We start from the raw sequence: 22,467 nt of genomic DNA, 5'->3' as shown, positions 1-22,467 counted from the left end.
ATGTGACTAAGTTACAGTTGTATAACAGAATGTTTGATACTTCAAGAAATATATTTGTATTGAAAGTAAATGTAACAATTTTGGTGTGTTATTAATTTGCTGAAATGGATCTTCCACACTGTAAATGCTTTAGTTTCATTACAGTCTCAGTGCTAGGTGAGTTCTACTTCAGTCTCTTTAGGGACCATTCTATGCACAATTTAACTGAATTTGGCATAAAGACACAACCGGGACATGTGGCACAATTCAGCTCTATGAATGGTGTCAGTCACTTGGTACGATCCACACGGGCTGGAGTCTGTGTGGATTTGTTCACAGCTGATAAACAGATTTAGAGTTTTATTTCTTCTTTTTACAAGAGTATGTTATACCAGACTGGTCTCTTTTCCTTCCCCTATAACCCAAAGTGTAAATTTGTAGTCTAGAAAATATAAGTTTGCTCCTTTTATTTATGTATTTTGGTAGAGAAGTTTTTAAAATCCAGTAAAACTAACATATTTTTATGATATATATATTATATATTATACATCCCGTGCCGGTGGCACATAAAAAGCACCATCCAATCGTGGCCGTTTGCCAGCCTCGTCTGGCACCCGTGCCGGTGGCACGTAAAAAGCACCCACTACACTCACGGAGTGGTTGGCGTTAGGAAGGGCATCCAGCCGTAGAAACATTGCCAGATCAGACTGGGCCTGGTGCAGCCTTCTGGCTTCCCAGACCCCAGTTGAACCATCCAACCCATGCTAGCATGGAAAGTGGACGCTGAATGATGATGATGATACATATTAACACTTTACAGTATACTTACAGATCTACATATATCTATACATTGATCTAAAACAACAGGAATATTAAAAGAAGGCTGGAATTTAATAGAAGAGAAAACCAAAAGGTTCCATGCTATTCATTTAAAAATTATTGAGTAGAATTTATTATTACCTCTGCCTTTGAAACTATTTTGAATGGAGAATTTGTTAACTTTGACTTGTATTAGATAAGGATAAACTATTTATTACTGTTACTAAATTTTCTACAGCCCCTTTCACATTCCATGACTACCATTGGGATCGATCAGGTACTGGACAAGGATTCTGGATTATTTTTCCGGTTGAGAGCGATCAGGTTCATTTTTAGTATTCTCGTTTGCAAGAGCAGTCGAATTTATTATTTCAGATATTCTCGTTTTAAAAATCATCTCTGGCTAATCGTTGAAGGACGTTGGTGTTGCCTTGGCATTGGCTTGCACTCTCTGAGTGCTCTTGTTATTTATTATTATTAAGACAGCAAGCAGTCAAAATTGCTATTATGCCAGACAAGGCACATTCCCTCTGGTTTTGCATTTTGAGTTCAAATGCCACTGAGGTTGACTTTACCTTTCATCCTTTCAGGGTCAATAAAATAAGTACCAATTAATTACTGGGGTCAATATAATGACTAGCCCCACTCCTCTGAAATTTCAGGCCTTGTGTCAATAGTAGAAAGGATTATTATAATTATTATTCTAAGCTCAGTTCCCACCAAGGTCAATTTTGCCTTGAACATTAGGGTCGAAGTTGTCTTACTAGATAATGATAAATTCCAGAAGAGAGGATATTCAAAGTTATGTTTGGCTATTCAGATGGTCAAATTTATACAGCACCATTAGGATTAACTTAGATGAGATGCAGTTTGGTTTTGTGCCAAGGAAAAGTACTATTATCATTCTAGAAAGGCAACTGCAGGAGAAACACCTAGTAAAAATTAAACTGCTGTACTTTGCATCTGTTGATATAGAAAAAGCCATTGACAGGGTCCTTTGCTCACATACCTGGTGGTTGATACGGAAGCTAGAAGAGTAGTTGTTGAGAGCAGTCCAAACCATGTACAGGGACACTGTCTGTAAGGTGAAAGTCTGCACTGAGTACAACAATGAATTTAGTGTGCAGATAGGATCTCATCAAGAATCAGTCTTCAGACTCTTGTTTATCATAGTCCTCCAGGCAGTTTAAAACTAGTTGCCCTTGGGAGCTTCTCTATACCAATGACATTGTTCTTATAGCTGATTCTCTCCACTAGAGTAAGAGAAGAAACTTCAGGTGTGAAAGCAAGGACTTGAATCTAAAGAACCTGTAAACGACCGTGCGAAGGAGAAGTGACGAGAATGGCTCCTTTAGTACATCGCACGGTCGCAGAAGGAAAAAAGAGACACAACCAGGCAACCAGGTAGAAATGTTTAAGAGAAGATTTTATTGATAGGTTAACGTGTGTCTGTGTGTGCGTCATGTATACATAATAATAGACCGTCATGTATACATAATGTGTATGAAGAAACATGGATGTATGCGTGTGCGATAAGTACAGAGCATTGAAAGAGTCTATAATATGACATTAGAAGAATGTTTAAACACAAGGATGATAAATACTAGTTCGTGGTCAGGGTACACGATAGTTGAAGTGCTGCAACAAGAACTTGAGGCTACAATGCAGAGACAGTTGAGGCACATGTCATGCATGAAGCTTGTGGCTACTATGGAGAGCCGGTTACTTGGTACAGAAAGTTCTCGCAGATTGTGCTTGCTGTTAACCATGGTGAAGTAATTCACGAACAGTGTTGAGATAGTACCTGTGCAAGTGCTGCTGGTTGCTGTGTATGTATAGAGATGTTGTTGACGTTAAGCTGATGGAAGCGACGAAGAAAGTGACTGCCGTATGCTGTTGGACGGGTGTTGCTGCATCTCCATGTGGCTGCTGTTGTGTTGTTGCTGGAACTGGCTGTGTGCTCTGTGGTTAGTGGTTAGACCTTACGAGGTCTGGAACTGAAAGACTAAAGACGGTGTAAAGCTAGCGTTTTATACTATGCTATTGACTCACCAGAAGTTTGAAAAGAGTGTCTCACATGACCTTATCAGAAAGCTGTGATTCGTTGGGTTGCATATTGGCGCACAATAGAGCAAGAGACAAATTGCGCCAATACTAACCAATCAGAGTAGTGGACACAACAGGGTCCAAAAGGGTTGCCGAAGGCTAGCTGTTAACTACTACGTCCATATTTATGTATATATAACAGACCTAAGCGTATGCTACAGACCTAAGAAATAATTTAGCAAATATCAAAGTACTAGTAAGCAATAAAACAGACAAATTACTAATAATCCCTAGAGAGAAATGGTCCTGTTCAAAATGTAGAAATTCCATTTGGAGTACCCAGTGCAAGTGAGGCACACATAAGAGGTGCAGTGGAATCACAGGAAAGTTAACAGAAATTAGTCCATAAATATGCGGGTACAATGAACACTAAGGACTTTTCCTCAATTGTGCTGAGAGACCCTTGGATGTAGTAGATAGTTTTCATTACCTAGGTGACCAAGTTAGCAGTAGAGGAGGTTGCTCTGAAAGCATGGTTGCAAGAATAAGAATAGGTTGGACTAAGTTCAGAGAGCTGTTACCTTTGTTGATCCCCAAGGGTCTCTCTTTACAAAAAATGTTTCTATGTTAGACTAATTTCTACAAAGTAGCAAGCTTCAATTCCTAGTAACTGAAATTGTTGACCATCTGCTCACTCTCAATACAAAATATTTTCACAAAAGCAAGGTTCTCTCCAGAGCAGCATCACATGGATGTAAGTTGCCAACTTTGTCATTTCTTACACCAACCTTACAAAAGATGTATAACAGGGTTTTGATGGGTGACTGGATATTGTTTAGGCTGCGTATTGTTCCCATATAAAACCATGTTAGAAAAATTCATGTAGTAATTTTACAACACTAAGCATTTCAACATTGTGTTGCAAAAGATGTTCATGCAATTAATGGAAACAGTCAAGTAGCAATAACATAATATAACATGTAAGGAAAATGTTTAACACTTGGGCTTGGTTTTGCCATATTAAGTGAATATACAGGTGTCGTCATGTCTTCGATATTTTCAATTAAATATTCAGCTGTCAGAAGCAATTGAAAGATTGTAATTCAAGGCAAAAGTGGAGAAAATCATAACAGCTTGGATGTCTTGACACTGCAAAATTGGTGCCTTTATTGGCTTTATTCATGGAAAGTTTTAGACATGCTAAAGAACTCTTGTCTTGAGAGTGGGGAACACGAAGACGGACAGGAAATACTACATGAGAAGCCAGGATGCACAGGGGGAATGGACTGTGGTGGAGCTAGCAGAAAGTGAGGTAGAGGGAGATCTTGGCATCTTGATCGACAAAGGGCTGACATTCGGGAACCACATAAACCAAGCAACTGTAAAAGCAAATTGAATCTTTGGAGTCATCCAACAATCGTTTGACTTCATCACCTTTGTTGTCTTCGTCCAGCTGTACAAGTCTCTAGTTCATCCGATTCTTGAATATGGACACATAGTTTGGCAACCCCAGCATAAGGCAATGTATTGCAAGTTGGAAGATGTTCAGGGGCATGCCACCAAACTCATTGCATCCTTGAAAGAAAAGCCATACCCAGAGTGTTTGGCTGCACGAAACCTGCCTAGTCTCGCAAATCAACATCTCAGTGGGGATATGATTAACATGTATAAGTATATGCATTGCCCGTACCTGACGAACCACTTCTAAAGCAGAAATATGAGAAGACACAGCCTGAAATTGGAAAGATCACACTGCAGGCTCAACATTAGAAGCTGCTTTTTCGTACAGCGTGTGACTGCCACCTGGAACAGTCTGCCAAACAGTGTGGTTGCAGCTCCATGAGTCAATACCTTCAAGAACAAGCTTGACGCACACTGAAGGGAGCTCCCTGCAAAATTTACTATCAGCTGTTTGTTACTATAAGCTACAACTGGTCGAAGTGTTGTACCACACATGACAAATTAGTTGTACTAGTGGAAAAGGACCTGTAGACAAGCTTCAACATGGAAACCATCCAGTATGGACAAAATATCAGTTGCATACATGATCAAACTGATTGAATTATGATTTGAAATTTGTATGTGGCAAAACATGGGTTCAAATCCAATGCTACAGATGTGTAGTGGATGCGTGGATGTATTAATAAATACATAAGTGCTTTGTAATAAATTAAAGATTTATTATCACTACATCAATTTGTAAGCAATGTTACACATCGCTTGTACAAAATGCATATTAAATAGTGGTTGCAAATAATACATATTAAAGGAATGCATAATACAGGATACACATTAAAGCAGAATATGTTTGATGGTGTGTGTGTGTGTGTGTGTAAATCATGCAGTACAGAGTCACCTTTCTGAATATTCTTTCGTCGTCCTCATAAATGCGTGACGTTCTCTTAAACGTTGGTTCGGCTTCTCTCCAGATACCTATTTCTCCGTTCTATTTATAACATCTCAAATAGCCAGAAAAATAGATATACCGCAAGAGTGTTATTGCGTACAGTAGGTCGCTGGTCGTCCTGTTAAACTTCGCCTGACCTACTCGGGTCAGAGGTCGAAGGGAGACGATCCATCATTTTTTGTCAGAACAAAGAGATTCTGATTTCGCGCCTTTTTGTGCATTGGTATTTTACGACCAATGATTCTTGGGTCTGATTTCGAATCCAAGCTTTGAGAAGGAAGTGCTAATTCTTACACTACCCCCCCTTCTAGTGAGAAAGCCACAGAGATCGAACGATATTGGAAATGTATTATTATTATTATTTTTTTTTTTTTTTGATTGTGTGCATGTAGAAAAAAATTTTTTTTTACACATTGAACGATAAAAATATGGATGAAAGGTTTACAATTTGTATGTGCTATATGGTGGGCAATATGTATATGTGCCCAGGCAGAATTATGTTGGCGCGTTGAAAGAGATGTGCGTCTATTGATTACTCGACCTACTAGAGGTCTAATAGAGACAAGGTATCTTTCAGTGGAGAAAAAAAAATCAAGTGATAGCACGCATGAGAACAAGATTTGTAAATGTGTGTGGATATACAGTTAGCAAAAAAATATATTTATGAGAAAGCAAACATTTTGAAAAGAAAACAAAAAATATGTACATGCAAAAATGAAAGAAATGTTCATCGGCAAAGTTCGATTTTGAAATGTTCCGTAAAAGTTCATACAGACAGTTTTTGTTTTCATTTTTTTTTTTTTTACGTACACAAATGTTCTTTGATTTCTCTGGGTGGGTGATGCAGTTATGTGTTCATTAGGAAGATGGATACGTTAGGAGTTCAGAACTTACCCGAAAAACTTGCACAAACCTTGCTGGCCATCGAACTGTTCTTCCTGATTTGGTGTGTCGGGGTTGTGCAGCATCTGTGGTGTTCGCTGGAGTTGCCGAGTCTGTTTGAGGAAAAGAGGGGACTGAATGTAAGTCCTCCTCGATGAAAGCTTTTTTTAAACGATCAATCGAGACCGTATTTCGTTTACCTCCAATATCGAGGACGAAATACTTGGGTTCTCTTTTGATGACCTTGTAGGGCCCGGAATATGGTGGTCGAAGTTGAGAGGGTATCCCATCATTCCTCACGAAGACATGAGTCCATGTGTTGATATCTTTTGGGACACGTGAAACGACGTTCTGTTGTCTGGGGCCTGAGGGTGATACTTGCGACATGGATGTTCGTAATCGGTGCACATATTGTTGTGGGTCAGGGAAGTTTTGTGAAACAGGTTCGATCATCTGCCCAGGTAAGGTGAGTGTTGTGCCATAAACGAGTTCGGCCGGAGTATATCCCAGTTCTTCCTTAATCGTGGATCGAATTCCAAGGAGGATGAGAGGGAGATGTTCCAACCAGTGAGAACTGTCTGGAGCTGCTTTTATAGATGCCTTGAGTTGGCGGTGAAAGCGTTCCACCATGCCATTTGCTGCAGGGTGGTAAGCTGTAGTGCGGGTGTGTTTACACCCGAGGAGACGAGTCAGCTCGGTGAAAAGGTGGGAATCGAACTGACGTCCTCTGTCGGTGGTAATTGTTGCGGGTGTGCCAAAACGCGAAACCCATTGTGATATCAGCGTTTTAGCGACCGTTTCTGCTGATATATCAGATAAGGGCCAGGCTTCGGGCCATCGCGAGAACCTCTCTACGCAAGTTAGCAAATATGAATAGTTCTGCGAAGGTGGCAGGGGTCCAACGATATCAATGTGAACGTGCTGAAATCGTGCATCGGGCTGCGAAAATGAACCGATTGGTGATTTTATGTGCCGGTGGATTTTCGCTTTTTGGCACGCAACACAGCACTTGGTCCATTCTCTGATATCCTTGTTGATACTGGTCCACACAAAACGGGTCGATATTAGCTTTTGAGTGGAGCGAATACCAGGATGTGACAGAGAATGTAGAGCGGAGAAAACTTCTCGACGATATTTCTGTGGTACATAAGGGCGTTGGTAACCAGTGGAAATATCACACCAAATATGGGCTGTGGATGATGGTAGTGGAACATGCTGAAATTTCAGAGATGACGAATTCCGGAGCTTTAGAAGTTCTTCGTCATTCTCCTGGTCAGCTGCTATACGTGCCAGATCAATAGTAGACGTGGTGTGGATAGCATTGATCTGCGCACGTGAAAGTGCATCGGCTGCCACGTTGGTCGTCCCTTTGATGTGGCGTATATCCGTCGTGTACTGCGATATGAAGTCGAGGTGACGAATTTCTCTCGGCGAATGGCGATCCGGTTTGGTGTTAAATGCGTATACTAATGGCTTGTGGTCGGTATATATGGCAAAATTGGTACCTTCTAGCATATGACGGAAACGCTTAACGGCCAGGTATGCCGCCAATAATTCCCGACTGAATGTGCTGTATTTGGTTTCCGCGGGTTTTAACCGCTTAGAAAAGAAAGACAACGGTTGCCATATACCGTCAACAAGCTGTTGTAGCACACCTCCGATTCCGGAATCGGATGCATCAACGAGTAAACATCGTGGGGCGTCTGGTTTTGGATAAACCAACATGGTAGCGCTAGATAACGCTTTTTTCAGGGCAGCGAAAGAAACGAGTTGATCTTCGGTCAGAGCTATATCTGCGTTTTTGCAGGTTCGCTGACGTAGCAAATCCGTGAGCGGTTGCGCTATTTCAGCGAGGTGGGGCACGAACAGTCGATAGAAATTCGCTAGACCGAGATATTCCCTTAATTTGCGGAGAGATGTGGGTGGTGGAAAATCCACGATGGCCTTGACTTTCTCGGGAAGGGGACGAATTCCATTTTTATCGACTATATGGGCGAGAAAATGAAGGGAAGCAACTCCGAACAAACATTTGGTAGGGTTGATAACAATTCCAAATTGACGTAGTCGACCGAATAGCAGGTGAAGGTGTTGATTATGCTCTTCGTCCGAGTTACTGGCCACGAGTATGTCGTCTATGTAGGCATAGACGAAAGGCAAACCTCTAGTCACCATGTCGATAAACCTTTGGAATGTCTGTGCCGCGTTTCGTAAACCGAAAGGCATACGCAGGAATTCAAACATTCCGAAAGGTGTAGTCACTGCTGTCTTTGAGATGTCTGCAGGTTCGACTGGGATTTGGTTGTATGCTCGCACCAGGTCGATTTTTGAAAAGATGCGAGCTCCATGCAGCGAGCTCGAAAAGTCCTGAAGAAAAGGCACCGGATAGGCATCACTGATAGTGCTTTTATTCAGTGATCGATAATCGCCGCAAACCCGCCAATCGGTCGATGATTTTTTTGGGACGCAGTGTATCGGCGAGGACCAGTTGCTGCTGGAAACGCGGATGATTCCGAGGTCGAGCATGTGCTGGAATTCCCGCTTGACGGCCTGGAGACGATCAGGTGGTAACCTTCTGGGCCTTGCAGCAACAGGTGGACCGCTGGTTTTGATGTGGTGGGTAACTTCGTGCTTTATCGGCTGGTTATGAAAAACTGGCCGGGCGACATCTGGATAATCATTCAGGATGGAACTGTGACGAGTCGTTGTCGTAAGCATTACAGTTGGGCTGACTGTGTCCATTCGAGCGGCTATACCGCGCACAGTAAGCTTGGTGGTGGTGTCGACAAGTCGTCTGTTCTTTATGTCTACCAGGAGACCGAAATGATGCAGGAAATCGGCTCCTAAGATAGGGGTCGGCAGTTTAGCGACGACGAATACCCACTGAAATGTGCGGCGTAGTCCTATGTTTAATGTTAGGGACTGTTCACCGTAGGTTGGAATGGGTGAATGGTTGACTGCCTGAAGACAGACTGATGTCTCTTTTCTTTTTCCAGAAGTGTTGGAGACTGGGATGATGCTGACTTCCGCACCTGTGTCAACCAGGAAACGCGTGCCTGTTACACGATCGCAAACGAAAAACAGGCGACTGTGTGGGTGCGAACCAGGAACTTCCGTCGCGTTCAATTCCTGGCTGTGCCGTTTCCCGAACTGGGTGAGGAAAACGAGCACGGTACCGTACATTTTTGTGCCCGTGTTCCGAATGTTCGGTGGTACCAACACGTGTCATGTGAGTTTCGGGTAGCACTGGGGCTTCGAGACCGTCTGCCATCTCGTCGAGATCGGCTGGTGCTTCGACGCTGGGGACTAAACTTTAGGGCTTGTATTTGGGCTGTGAGAATTTGTATTTGCGCAGCTTGCTGCGTCATTAATGCACGCAAATCCGAAATCTCTGAAGAACTGGTTTGTGCACGGAAAGGATTGGTACTGGGAGCGGCTGGCGTCACCGTCGATACCGTTGGATATCTGTGCGGTACTTCGGCTATTTTGTCAGCTAGCTCCGCCAGTTCTTCAAGGGATGTTTTTTCTCTGGTGGACGCGAGAACAACCTGGGTATTGGAGGGCAGACGCTGGAGAAAAAGTTGCTTGAAGATTTTTTCTGGGAGCGTCTCATCTCCGAGAAGCTGTTTCATTCTCCGAAGAAGCTGGGACGGCGTTTTGTCACCCAATTCTTCCGATATCAGAAGCTGGTGAAGTCTTTTTTGTTGGGATTCTGAGGTTCTGTTTATTAACGTGGTTTTAAAAACTTCATATGAAACAGAACCGGGTGGTGCCATGATAAGGTCGCGTATCACGTTCGTTATTTCTGGTGACAGAGAACTGATAACGTGAGAAAGTCGAGCCGCATCGCTCGATATTCTGTGAGAGGCAAACTGTGCCTCTATATGGTGAAACCACAATGTCGGGTCGTGGGTCCAGAATGGTGGAATTTTTAACGAGATCGCCGCTTGGAATGCCATGTCGATGTTGGCCGCTGGGTTTTGTTCCGGGAGATTCATTGTTTTCGTCGGAATTTTCAGTTGCTTCGTTGCTGGTGATGTGCAAACTGTAATTCTTCGACGCGGTTGATGAAGCTGGTTCCAGGGAAGGCGCGATTCGTTTTACGGGGTCACCAAATGTAGTGGATGCGTGGATGTATTAATAAATACATAAGTGCTTTGTAATAAATTAAAGATTTATTATCACTACATCAATTTGTAAGCAATGTTACACATCGCTTGTACAAAATGCATATTAAATAGTGGTTGCAAATAATACATATTAAAGGAATGCATAATACAGGATACACATTAAAGCAGAATATGTTTGATGGTGTGTGTGTGTAAATCATGCAGTACAGAGTCACCTTTCTGAATATTCTTTCGTCGTCCTCATAAATGCGTGACGTTCTCTTAAACGTTGGTTCGGCTTCTCTCCAGATACCTATTTCTCCGTTCTATTTATAGCATCTCAAATAGCCAGAAAAATAGATATACCGCAAGAGTGTTATTGCGTACAGTAGGTCGCTGGTCGTCCTGTTAAACTTCGCCTGACCTGCTCGGGTCAGAGGTCGAAGGGAGACGATCCATCATTTTTTGTCAGAACAAAGAGATTCTGATTTCGCGCCTTTTTGTGCATTGGTATTTTACGACCAATGATTCTTGGGTCTGATTTCGAATCCAAGCTTTGAGAAGGAAGTGCTAATTCTTACAGATGTATTTTTAAGTTGATAGTGGTTCTGTGACTTGTAATACATTGACACTGTGGAATGTATTGTCTTTCATGTTCATAAACAGCAACAGAATACCTAAGCATAATATGACACAGGCTATCAGTATACTTCCATTTTTCACAATACATGTGTAAGCTTGGATTCTTGAATGTACCATGTCAAGTCAAAGACTAGATGTTGGCTTGTTCCAAGCTCAAATAATATGAAGCTGGTTCTGTTAATAATTAACCATCTATCTAAAATCTGGTATTGACAGAATTATCCATTTCACTAGGTCTAAAAGAATTTTATAAAAGTAAGTACTGAACAGTACCTGAATTGTACACTTCTGCTTTATATTATTCACAATTTTAAGCAGGGATAACTTGAAATTGTCAGACGGGAAGTAGGAATAGAACCCTTGTGGGGAGCCAACGAAACGCTGCCCTACAGGATGTAAAACGATTTTTGCTACAGTTAAAAAGCGGTACGTTATACTCCGGTATTGCGATCACACTTCCCAATCATCATCCAAAATATAGAACAATTGTCCTTATATTAAAAAATCGAACAGTATTAGACGTGTATGTGTTTCCTATAAATTAAGACAATGCAGGCAGGAAACCTATCCCAGAGGGGAAATGGCACCGCTGTTTAAAGACCAACCGGAAGTCACGTGGTTACTTTAGAAATTTTTTTTACCCGACAGCAAATAGCAGACGGGTTTGATTAGGAACCTGAGTAATTAGGTAAGGCTGTTTATCTTTTGCTTAACCAAATATGCGGAATGCCATTCAAGTTCATTATTATGAAGTCCTCGAATTATCGATTGCAATTCTTGTTAAAAAACTTGCTTTACTCCTCAATGTATTATTAACAGCAGATGCTATAGTATTTCTTTCTCACCACTTGTATACAAATTAAATTACCTTCAGTATCTTTTTCCCAGTGTTTGAATATGAATTCTGCATTCATGATCGCTGATATATATTCCTTTAAATTACGAATATGTCGCGACTATTTTGTTTACGATCATTTCGTAACCTAAATGTTATGCGAATGTTGTAACACACATGAATTTTAAAAGCTAAAAACCTATAAAATAAGAAATGATTGAATACATTGGGTTCCCGTTTTCATAATCTTATTCACTTAATTATTTAATATTTGTGAGGAAATTTCATGTTTTATACGCTTTATTTTCATGCGTAAATTTAAAAATCACCATAACACTGTTGTATTTTGTTAAAAGATTTATATGATAATGAGCTTAGACAACAAATTTAGGTTATTGAAAAATTACCAACTAAATAAGTAATAGTATTTACAACACTATAATAGATTCTGAACAATGAATCACCAGTCCAGAGGTTATTTTTCTTACAAACTGTAAACAGCATCCTTCAAACTTGATGTTTGCGTCGATTATATATTGAAAAAGCTTTCCTGTTCTGTAAATGACACAGATGTCACATCTTCATTCTGCTTGACGATAACAGTTGAAATCTAGTCGCCTTATTTCGAACACGTGTTTCTCTTTCTTCAGGATGCTGCCATATCGTACAATCGAAGCTTATAAGAAAGTAAAAGTAAAAGAGGATAACATTGAGTCAAGGTGGTAAGATAAAAACAAGATTCTTGTTGGATGAATTATGATCTTCATTTTCTAGAGGAGCTACGTTTCCACTAATTAACTCAACGGCAATTCGGTTTCTTTTAAGAAAATTGCACTGCTTGATGAAAGAGACTCATCGAAAGTACAGTTCAGATTTAAGGTGGGAAGTATTTTTTCTAAGTGCTAGGTGCTTAAATTGTTTAAAATAATTGGCGGAGGTAAAGAATACGTACATCACCCGCTTTCGGTGTAACAAAAACCCTAATCCTAACCCTTAACCCTAAACGCTGGGTGTACGTATTCTTGACTTGCGCCAAATAATTTATTCAGAATCAATCTACAAATTTTGATTTGAATTAATGTATATAGGTGCAGTCATAGCTATTTGGTAAAGAAGTTTGCTTTTCACTACATAATTTTTGGGTTTTCTTTTTAGTTCAGTCTCACAGCGTGGTACTTAGGGTACTTCAACTCTAGGCCAAACAAGCCCATAGCTGAAAATCCTTGTGTGTGGTTTTGGTAGACAGAAACTAAAAGAAGCCCATCATGCATAAATATATGTGTTTCCTTGTTTTGACATCATGTGATAGTTGTAATAAGTGTTATTGTATCATGTAATCAGTGTCATTCACTTTCAATATTCTACAAAAGCAAGCTGACAGAATTGTTAACATGTCAGGCAAAATGCTTAATGACATTATGTCTGTCTTTAAGTTCAAATTCCAATTAGGTCGACTTTGCCTTCCATCCTTTTAGGGGTCAATAAAATAAGTACCTGTTGAGTACTGAGATCAATGTAATTGACTTCCTCCCTGCTTTGAAATTGCTAGCCCTGTACCAAAATTTGAAACCAATATTTTGCAAAAACATATCTGGCCATAGGGAAATATATGAATGTTTGTGTGTACCCTTGTCTTGATGTCACATGATAGTTTGTAAAACAAACATCACTCATACCAGTGATACTGTTTCAGCCTTTCATGGAAAACATGTTTGGCCAAGGGAAAATATTGCCTTATTTGGAAACAGGTGAGAATTGACAACAGGAAGGCCATCCAGCCCTTGATAAACTGTCCAACTTAAGCAAGTATGAAAAAGTAGATATCAAAATGATGATGATGCAATAAAATTAATGGACTTAATCCTGCAGTTTCAGCTTTCTGGTGTTGAAAAGTCACTCATAAAACCGAGCAATTGTATTTATCAGTAATATTAATACGCCAACGATTCGTTTTTGTACATACATGAATGGCAAGACTGAAGTGAGTGGTGACGGAGTTCGTTTTGTGTTTTTAAATGTTTATCAGTATTTTCGGAGTAGATTGATATATACATTGCAAAAAAAGTAGACACATAGATCGAAAGAAAATTTGATACACAGACACATTGTTAAATCAAAGACAAATAACTACTTGATGTCACTCACTTTTCATTACCATACAAGGATGAAATTAACTTACAAGTGGCCGAGTACTCCACAGAAATGCATACCATTAACATAGTTCTCAGGGCAATTCAGCCTCACACAGAATATGACAAGGCTGGACCCTTTCAATTACAGCTACAACTCATTTTGGCCAGCTGAGTAGATAGACTGGAGCAAGATAAACCTTCAAGTGGTTGGAAGAAAATGAAAAATGATCCTATACAGGGCAGGAAAATCTTTTTTAGTTGTTAGGGTCACTATGGTGTTAATTCGGGCCTAACAGCAGCATTTGAGGGTTTTACAGATAAACACTGGTGTGCAGGCTGTTGTTATCAAACTGAGCATGAGTTGAGGGCAAATACATGACGGAATAGCTATTTTGTCTTAACTTTCACTGTCTATACTAAACACGACATTTTTGCCTTACGATAAGGACCATTTCCTTTTTTTTCACTCTTTATAAAAAATGTTACTCCATTAGTTACAATGACAAGGTTCTTGTTTATCTGATTGACAGAACTGTCAGCTCATAAAATTAACGCGCAAGTGGCTGAGTACTCCACAGACATGCATACCGTAACGTAGTTCTCAGGGAGATTCAGCCTCACAGAGTGTGACAAGGTTGACCCCTCTAAATTACAGTTACAACTCATTTTGGCCAGTTAAGTGGACTGCAGCAAGGTGAAGTAGAATCATACTCATGACTTTTCGATCATGGGCCGAATACCCCTTACCACTGAGCCATGCACCTTCACTCTCTTAACCGTAGAGAAAAGGAGTGAAGCAATAGAGACAGAGAAAGGAAAGCATCAGTCATTTACAATGACAATTAGACTGAAATACGATTAATCTTTCCTAGCTTCTTTACTTTTAACAATGAAGAAGGAGGAAAGACATTTATTAATGAATAGAGGGTAAGTCTTTCGGGTGTTTACGTTTTATTCTGCGAGTTCTAGAACGATTGAGTGTTAGTTCTCTCTTCTTACCCCCACCCCCAGTACATATTCACTTTCTTCCATAGTTCTTCGTTTCTTTTAGTTGGGAGGAAAGACCATGTTTTTTTTTTTAGGCACATTTAACATTTTCTCTACAAACAAGTCCCCCTCTCTTCCTTCTTTTTTTTTCATACAAAAGCTAATGCAAATTTCAAATGGGGTATAGCTGTGAAAAGAGCCCAGAAAAATTAGTAATATCCCCCACAAAATGGCTGGGGGAGAAAAGTTGCCAACAGGTAGGTACACAATATTTGGCTCTATAGAGTGTCTTCTACTAGAGCCTCAGACTGAATTGGTAGATGGAAACTGAAAGAAGCCCATTATTTATCATCATCATCATCATTTAACGTCTGCTTTCCATGCTGGCATGGATTGGACAGTGTAACTGAGGACTGGCGAGCCAGATGGCTGCACCAGGCTCCAATCTGATCTGGCAGAGTTTCTACAGCTGGATGCCCTTCCTAATGCCAACCACTCCAAGACTGTAGTGGGTGCTTTTACGTGCCACCAGCACGAGGGCCAGTCAGGCAATGCTGGCAATGGCCACACTCAAATGGTATTTTTTCTGTGCCACCTGCACAGGAGCCAGTCCAGCGGGACTGGCAACAACCTCGCTCGAATGTTGTTTTTCATGTGCCACTGGCACAGGTGCCAGTAAGGCAACGCTGACGCTTGAATGGTGCTTTTTACGTGCCACCGGCACGGAAGCCAGTCAGCGGCCCAGGCAACGATCGTGCTCCACTAGTACAAATGCGTGTCATCGAATTTGATTTTGTTTTCACTTTCCTCAACAGGTCTTTGCAAGCAGAGTTTAGTGTCCGATGAATGAAAGGTACGCATAAGTGGGCTGGTTACACCACTGGCATAGACCACGGGTATGGTTTCACTTGGCTTGCAGGGTCTTTTCAAACACAGCATATTTCCAAAGGTCTCAGTCACTAGTCATTGCCTTGGTGAGACCTAATGTTTGATGGTCGTGCTTCACCACCTCATCCCAGGTCTTCCTGGGTCTACCTCTTCCACAGGTTCCCTCAACTGCTAGGATGTGACACTTTTACACACAGCTATTCTCACCTGATGATCATACCAGCGCAGTTGTCTCTCTTGCACACCACATCTGATGCTTTGTCCAACTTTTCTCTCAAGGCACTTACACTCTGTTGAGTATGCACACTGACATTACACATCCAGCGGAGCATACTGGCTTCATTCCTTGCAAGCATACTCATGTCCTCAGCTGTCACAGCCCATGTTTCACTGCCATGTAGCATAGCTGTTCGTACACATGCATCATACAGTCTACCTTTTACTCTGAGCGAGAGGCCCTTTGTCGCCAGCAGAGGTAAGAGCTCTCTGAACTTTGCCCAGGCTATTCTTATTCTAACAGCTACACTCTCAGAGCATCCAACCCTGCTACTGACTTGGTCACCTAGGTAACGGAAGCTATCAGTTACATCTAGTTTTTCTCCCTGGAATGTGGCAGAAGCTGTTCCCTGCAAATTTTCAGTGTTTATTGCTCCTGAGCATCTGTCACATACAAAAACTATCTTCCTAGTTAGCCTTCCTTTGATATTGCTGCACCTCTTATGTGTCCATAGCTTACACTGGGTACATCTTATAGAATTTCTACCTATGCCTTTTCTACAGATCGAGCAGGGCCGTCTACCTGAAGGGATTTGTGGTTTGCCTGCCTTCCTATTTATTAGGACTTTGGTTTTAGCTAGGTTGATTCTAATCCTTGCTTCCACCCCAAAACTTCTCTAGTTCTGATAGTGACTCAGCAATTAGAGCAAGGTTGTCAGCATAGAGGAACTCCCAGGGGCATCCTGTCTTGAATTCCTCTGTTATTGCCTGGAGGACTATGATCAAAAGGAAGGGGCTGAGAACTGAACCTTGGTGGACCCCTACCTCTGCCTGGATTTCTTCACCGTACTCGTTGCCAACCCTCACCTTACTAGCAGCGTCCCTGTACATGGCTTGTACAGCTCTCACTAACCATTCTTCTATCCCTAGTTTCCTCATTGACCACCAGATAAGGGATCGAGGGACCCTGTCAGAGGCTTTCTCCATGTCAACGGAAGCCAGGTACAGAGGTTTATCTTTGGTCAGGTATTTCTCCTGCAGCTGTCTTACCAGAAATATAGCATCAGTGGTACTTTTCCCTGACACAAGCTCAAACTACATCTCATCTAAACCAACTCTCTCCTTAATTAGTTGGGCTATGACCCTTTCTGTGACCTTCATTACCTGATCCAACAACTTGATACCTCTGTAATTATTTGTATCTAGGGAATCACCTTTACCTTTGTAGCAGTTGACTATTATGATGCTACACCAGTCATTGGGTATGACTCCTTCGTGTATCACCTGGTTAACTATACGGATGACTAGGCTATAGCCGACACTACCAGATATTTTGAGCATCTCTGCAGTAATTCCTGATGGGCCTGGGGCTTTCCCTGTTTTCATGCTTTTAATTGCCTTATCTACTAAGGAACTGTCAACTCGGATTGCTGGTCCCTCTGTTGGGTCAACATTCGGCAGACTCTCTTTATCCCATTCATTTTCCTCATTCACCAACCTTTCATAGTGGCTTCTCCAAACCTCTCTCTTTGCATCCTCATTTAGCGCAAGTGAGCCGTCATCCGTGCGAACACATTTTTCTCCTACCACGTCACGATTCTCTCTCACACACTGTCTTGCTATACGAAATACCTCAAGTAACGAAATTCATGTGAATACATTTCTCTCCTACCATTTCAGGATTCTCTCTCACACAGTCTTACAACACGAAATACTTCAAGTCTTTGGTCCTCACGGCACAGAACATTGGCAAATATTTTCTTATCTGCTTCCCCTCTGGCTAAATAAACCTGTCTCCTAGTTTCCCTTCTGGCAGTCTGATACAATTCCCTGCTACCACCGTTCTTCCAGTCCTTCCAAGCCTGTTTCTTTTCTCTAATAGCCCTATCAACCACATTGTTGCACCACCCACAGATTTGGTCAGTGGCTCTCAGCAGGTTGTCCTGTAGAAACCTCCAGTTGACTTCCATATCATGTGATACTATATCCCCTTCTATTTCAGCAAAGGCTTCGAGTAACACGTCTCTGAATCCCTGTCCATTTGCAGGATCTTTAAAGCTTCCAGACCCTTCTCCTCCATGCTGGTCGTCTTCTGGGCATTAAGTTAGCCCTGATCCTGAAGTTGCTAACTACTAGTCTATGTTGAGGGGTACATTCTTCACCTGGGAAGGTTTTGGCATACATACATACATACAGGGGTTGGACAAAGTAATGGAAACACCTAGCACCATAGCATCATAATTTTGAAATATAAAAATAAACAGGCTTTTGATAGTTTTATAACTGTCAAAAGCTTGTTTATTTTTATGCTTTTTGATTTACTATTAGTGTTGCTTAAAATGTTTTGCTAAAATTGCTGTTTCTTTTCAGATATCATCAGAAAAAGGTAATTAAAATTCATTAAAATGACAGATCTATCGGACTTTCAAAGAGGTCAAATTGTTGGTGTTTGTATGGCAGGTGCTAGTGTAACGAAAACAGCCGAAATGTTTGGTGTATCAAGAAGTCTTGAAAGTAATGACAGTCTTTGAGAAAGAGGGAAAACCTACTCATTGAAACAAAACTCCAGAAGAAAACCAAAACTTTCAGATAGGGAGCGTCAGACTCTTATGTGAATTGTTAGAAAGGATCACAAAAGCACAGCTCTCAAAATTACTGCAGAGCTTAATGACCACTTCGAGAACCCAGTTTCCACAAAAACTGTTCGCCGGGAGCTGCACAAAGCTGGATTTCATGGGAGGGCTTCAATCAGAAAACCACTACTTTTAAAAACAAACGTTGCAAAGTAATTAGAGTGGAGTGAAAACCTACAGAATTGGTCCCTAGAGCAGTGGAAGAATGTTATTTTCTGGGACGAGTCATCCTTTATCTTATTTCTGACCACCGGCCGAGTATACATGTGGAGACAGCCAAAAGAAGCATTTGACCCAGACTACCTTCTTCCAGCTGTTAAATATGGAGGAGGATCTGTGATGATCTGGGGGGCTATATCTTGGAAATCTCCCAGCCCAATGGTTTTCCTTCATGGCAGAATTAATAGTGAAGACTATTTAAGTGTTTTATCTGATCAAATTCATCCTATGGTTGCGGGACAGTTTCCAGAGGGAGACACAATCTTTCAGGATGATGAAGCACCAGTTCACACAGCTTCATGGCACAAGGAACATTCTAGTGAAGTTGAACATCTTATCTAGCCACCACAGCCCCAGATTTCAATATTATTGAACATTTATGATGCATTTTAGAAGTTATAATTACTGCCAAAGGCGGTCCTACTCCATATTAAAATAAATTTGTTTGAAATTTTAAGGTGTTTCCATTATTTTGTCCAGAGGTTGATTTTTTTGGCTAAAGGGCAGTGCTCTAGCATGGCCACGTCAAATGACTGAAACAAGTAAAAGAATACCAGAAGAACATTCTGTACCACTAAACCAGGAAGGTTCTTTGAATATGTACGATGTATTTTAACGCTAAATAGTAATTCTGTTTACATTTGCATAATTGAGATATTTTGGATGGATTATATAGTTATCAGTTTTACACTTCTTTATATATTCTGAAACATTTCTCATGGCACCAACACACAATTTACAGATGCTTACATTTATGTTTTTGTGAAGTTTTCATGGGTCCAGCTAGTTTTTATATTATTTTAACTGTTAAGTTTTGAATGCAATAAGTATTAATATATTGGAGTTAATTTATTTTCTAACTCATTAAAAATATATCCAATTATCTGTTTATTTTATATTTGCAGCATGACTAGAACAAATGGGTATTAAGGGGCCAAACATTGCTTCTCGCCTCATTAAAAGAATTACAAGCAAAAGTTTTTTGTTTCTATCTGGCTTACTATTAGTAATTGGTAATGAATATGTTTTACATTTTGCCCACTATCTCCAATGGGCACCTATCCCTGTGGAAACAAGGTAATGATGTTTTCTTTCATATTTTTACCCTTCCAATAATTATCCCGTTTTACCCTCTCTCCCCAACTAAGGTAGCCATGTGTCTCCTCTACTGCAAGTCCTTTTTTTGTCCTTCTACTCATACATGAAGATGCATGGCTTAGTGGTTAGGGTATTCACTTCACAATTGTAAAGTCATAAGTTTGATTCCTGATGGTGTGTTGTGTTCATGAGCAAGACACCTTATTCTATAACTTGGCTCGCAAAAATGAAGTGTACCTGTAATTCAAAGGGCCAACCGTGTCACAGTCTGTGTCACACTGAATCTGCCTGAGAATTGTTACGGATATGCATGTCTGTGGAGTGCTCAGCCACTTAAACATTAATTTCACGATCAGGTGATCCACTAATTGAATCCTTGTCATAACCAATGGAGTGCCTGTACTATTAGTACTCTAACATCTTATCACCTGGCACTAAATCACCACCTTCAATACTACTACTACCTCAGTTGAGAGGTCAGTTCCTTGGTGATTTCATTGTTACAGATGCTATATAAAAAGCATCCAATGCACTGTAAAGTGGTTGGCATTAGGAAGCTATAGAAACCATGCCAAAGCAGACAATGGAGCATGATGTAGTCTTTGAACCTGTCAGAGTGTGTCAAACCATTCAGCCCATACCAGCATTGAACATGGACATTCAATGATGTGATGATGATCTTTATATATATATATATGTTTGTAGGTATGTATGGTTAATGCCGTAGACTAGTTGTAAGCTCCCAGCAACTTGATTTTATTTCCAAACTATTATTTAGGTATTCCACTCTAATCATGTATGCTCTTGAGACTCATGCTATCTTATTTTCTATTTTTTCTCATAAATCAATTTTGAGCCAAGTTATCAAAAAAATTGACTATGCCCGATCAGTTAAAATCTCTTATTAATTCAGGCATTTAGGCATCAAACTGACAGAGTTGATAAGATGTCTTGTGTTTATGACAAGAGTTTACTGATAATCTTGCATGTTTTATTTTAATCTAGAAATTTAATCTGTGTTGACATTCCTCAAAACTTCCTTTCTTTTTTTTCTGTCTTCCAGACATGATGGAGACATGGTGCTCCTCCTTGTTTCAGACCCACAAATACAAGGTTACCAAAGAGAGCCAGCCTTTCCAGTAGGGTATTTTTCACGATGGGATGCAGACAGGTATGTATATGTATCCAACTCATGCTAACAGATGATGTTATGATTGTGGTGGTTTGAACAACTATCTAAAGGTGTGGAATGCTGCTAAATGTGGAGAATGCATGGGAAATAGAGAGTTTGCCAAATGTAGACCCAACTGAGGGACCAGCTATCTGAATCAACAGTAGCTTGATAGATAAAGCAATTAAGGATGTGAAGACAAGGAAAGCCCCTGACCCATCAGGCATCACAACTTAGATGCTTAAAATATGTAGTGGAGTAGGACATATCCTAGTCACTCATATAGTTAATCAGGGTGTCTGTAAATTAGTCATACCCAACGATTGGTGTAGCAGCATTGTAGTCAGCTGCTACAAAAGCAAAGGTGATGCCTTAGATAGAACAAAGTTTAGAGAGCTTCTACCTTTGCTGATAAATAAGAGCCTCTCTTTGAGAGTGAAAAGCAAATTGTATGATGCCTGTGTATATATAGCTATGTTACATGGCAGTGAAACATGGGCTTTGACTGCAGAGGATTTGCGAAGGCTTGAAAGAAATGCAGCTAGCATACTCCACTGGTTGGATAATGTCAGTGTGCATGCACAACAGAGTGTAAATGCTTTAAGGAATACTGTGTATAAGAGGCATCAGACATGTACAAGAGAGAAGACTGCACTGGTTTGGTCATGTAATTCATATGGATGAGGATAACTGCATAAAGAAGTACTGAGCTCCAGTTGTGAAAGGGGTAGACCCAGGAAGACATGGGACAAAGTGGTGAGAAAGGATCTTCAGATAATAATAATAATAATAATAATGGAATTATTGTATTCAGTGCTCAGGTGCACCACAACTTGTCAAAAAGTGCATATAAAGCATATGCAGTAATGTACAAATGTCTGGAAAGCGAATAATGTATGAGTCAGATCCATGCTTGCATGTGTATGGAGGGGAGAAAATCAAGCGTAGTGTTGGCGAATCTCAGGAAGCATGGAAGTTTTGAAGGATGCAGTGCTCCGACAACAAACAACTGATGCCAGCAGTTTGTTCCATGCTTCAGCAACTCTTAGCGTGAAAGAATGTTTCCGAAAGTCATGGGAGCTGTGCTGTTTTCTGACTTTGTAAACATGTCCATGGGTGTTAGACAGGTGGAGTTTGAAAAGGTGCTCAGAGTTGTTGTTGGTAAGATGGTTAATAATTTTATGGGTATCTGCCAAATCAGCTGCCAGACATCGGAGTTTCAATGTATCCATGCCTAGGGAAGTAAGGCATTCAGAATATGGCAAATGCACGTTGCTGAACAGTTTCCAGACGATTAATATCCTGGGCAAGATAGGGGTTCCAGACCAGTGATGCAAATTCCTGGTGAGGCCACACCATAGCTATATAAAGCCTCAGATAGATAGCCAGAGAGCGGCTCACAAAGGA

At 40.7% G+C, this 22,467-nt stretch overlaps 1 protein-coding gene across 9 annotated transcripts in view; it reads left to right on the top strand.

The window, feature by feature from the left end:
* The window catches only part of LOC115213812 (uncharacterized protein C630.12), a 64,609-nt gene that overhangs the window by 5,433 nt on the left and 36,709 nt on the right, over positions 1-22,467 (top strand). For 4 of the 9 annotated variants that reach the window (XR_005000119.1, XR_005000121.1, XR_005000120.1 and 1 more), the window contains exons 1-3: positions 11,419-11,569; positions 19,697-19,868; positions 20,953-21,060. Coding sequence is in view for 6 of the 9 variants with exons in the window: in XM_036504906.1 (XP_036360799.1) it covers positions 19,711-19,868; positions 20,953-21,060 (266 nt within the window). In the remaining 3 variants the exon portion in view is untranslated. Of the gene's footprint in view, positions 1-11,417; positions 11,570-12,366; positions 12,439-12,472; positions 12,596-19,696; positions 19,869-20,952; positions 21,061-22,467 lie in introns of those variants that run through there. The other 5 variants (XM_036504901.1, XM_036504905.1, XM_036504902.1 and 2 more) reach the window with 4 other exon arrangements.

Source organism: Octopus sinensis, linkage group LG7 (genome assembly GCF_006345805.1).
Source record: "Octopus sinensis linkage group LG7, ASM634580v1, whole genome shotgun sequence".
Lineage (NCBI taxonomy): Eukaryota > Metazoa > Mollusca > Cephalopoda > Octopoda > Octopodidae > Octopus > Octopus sinensis.
The sequence above is the reverse complement of the archived record's forward strand: the minus strand, read 5'-3'. Positions and strand labels throughout refer to the sequence as shown.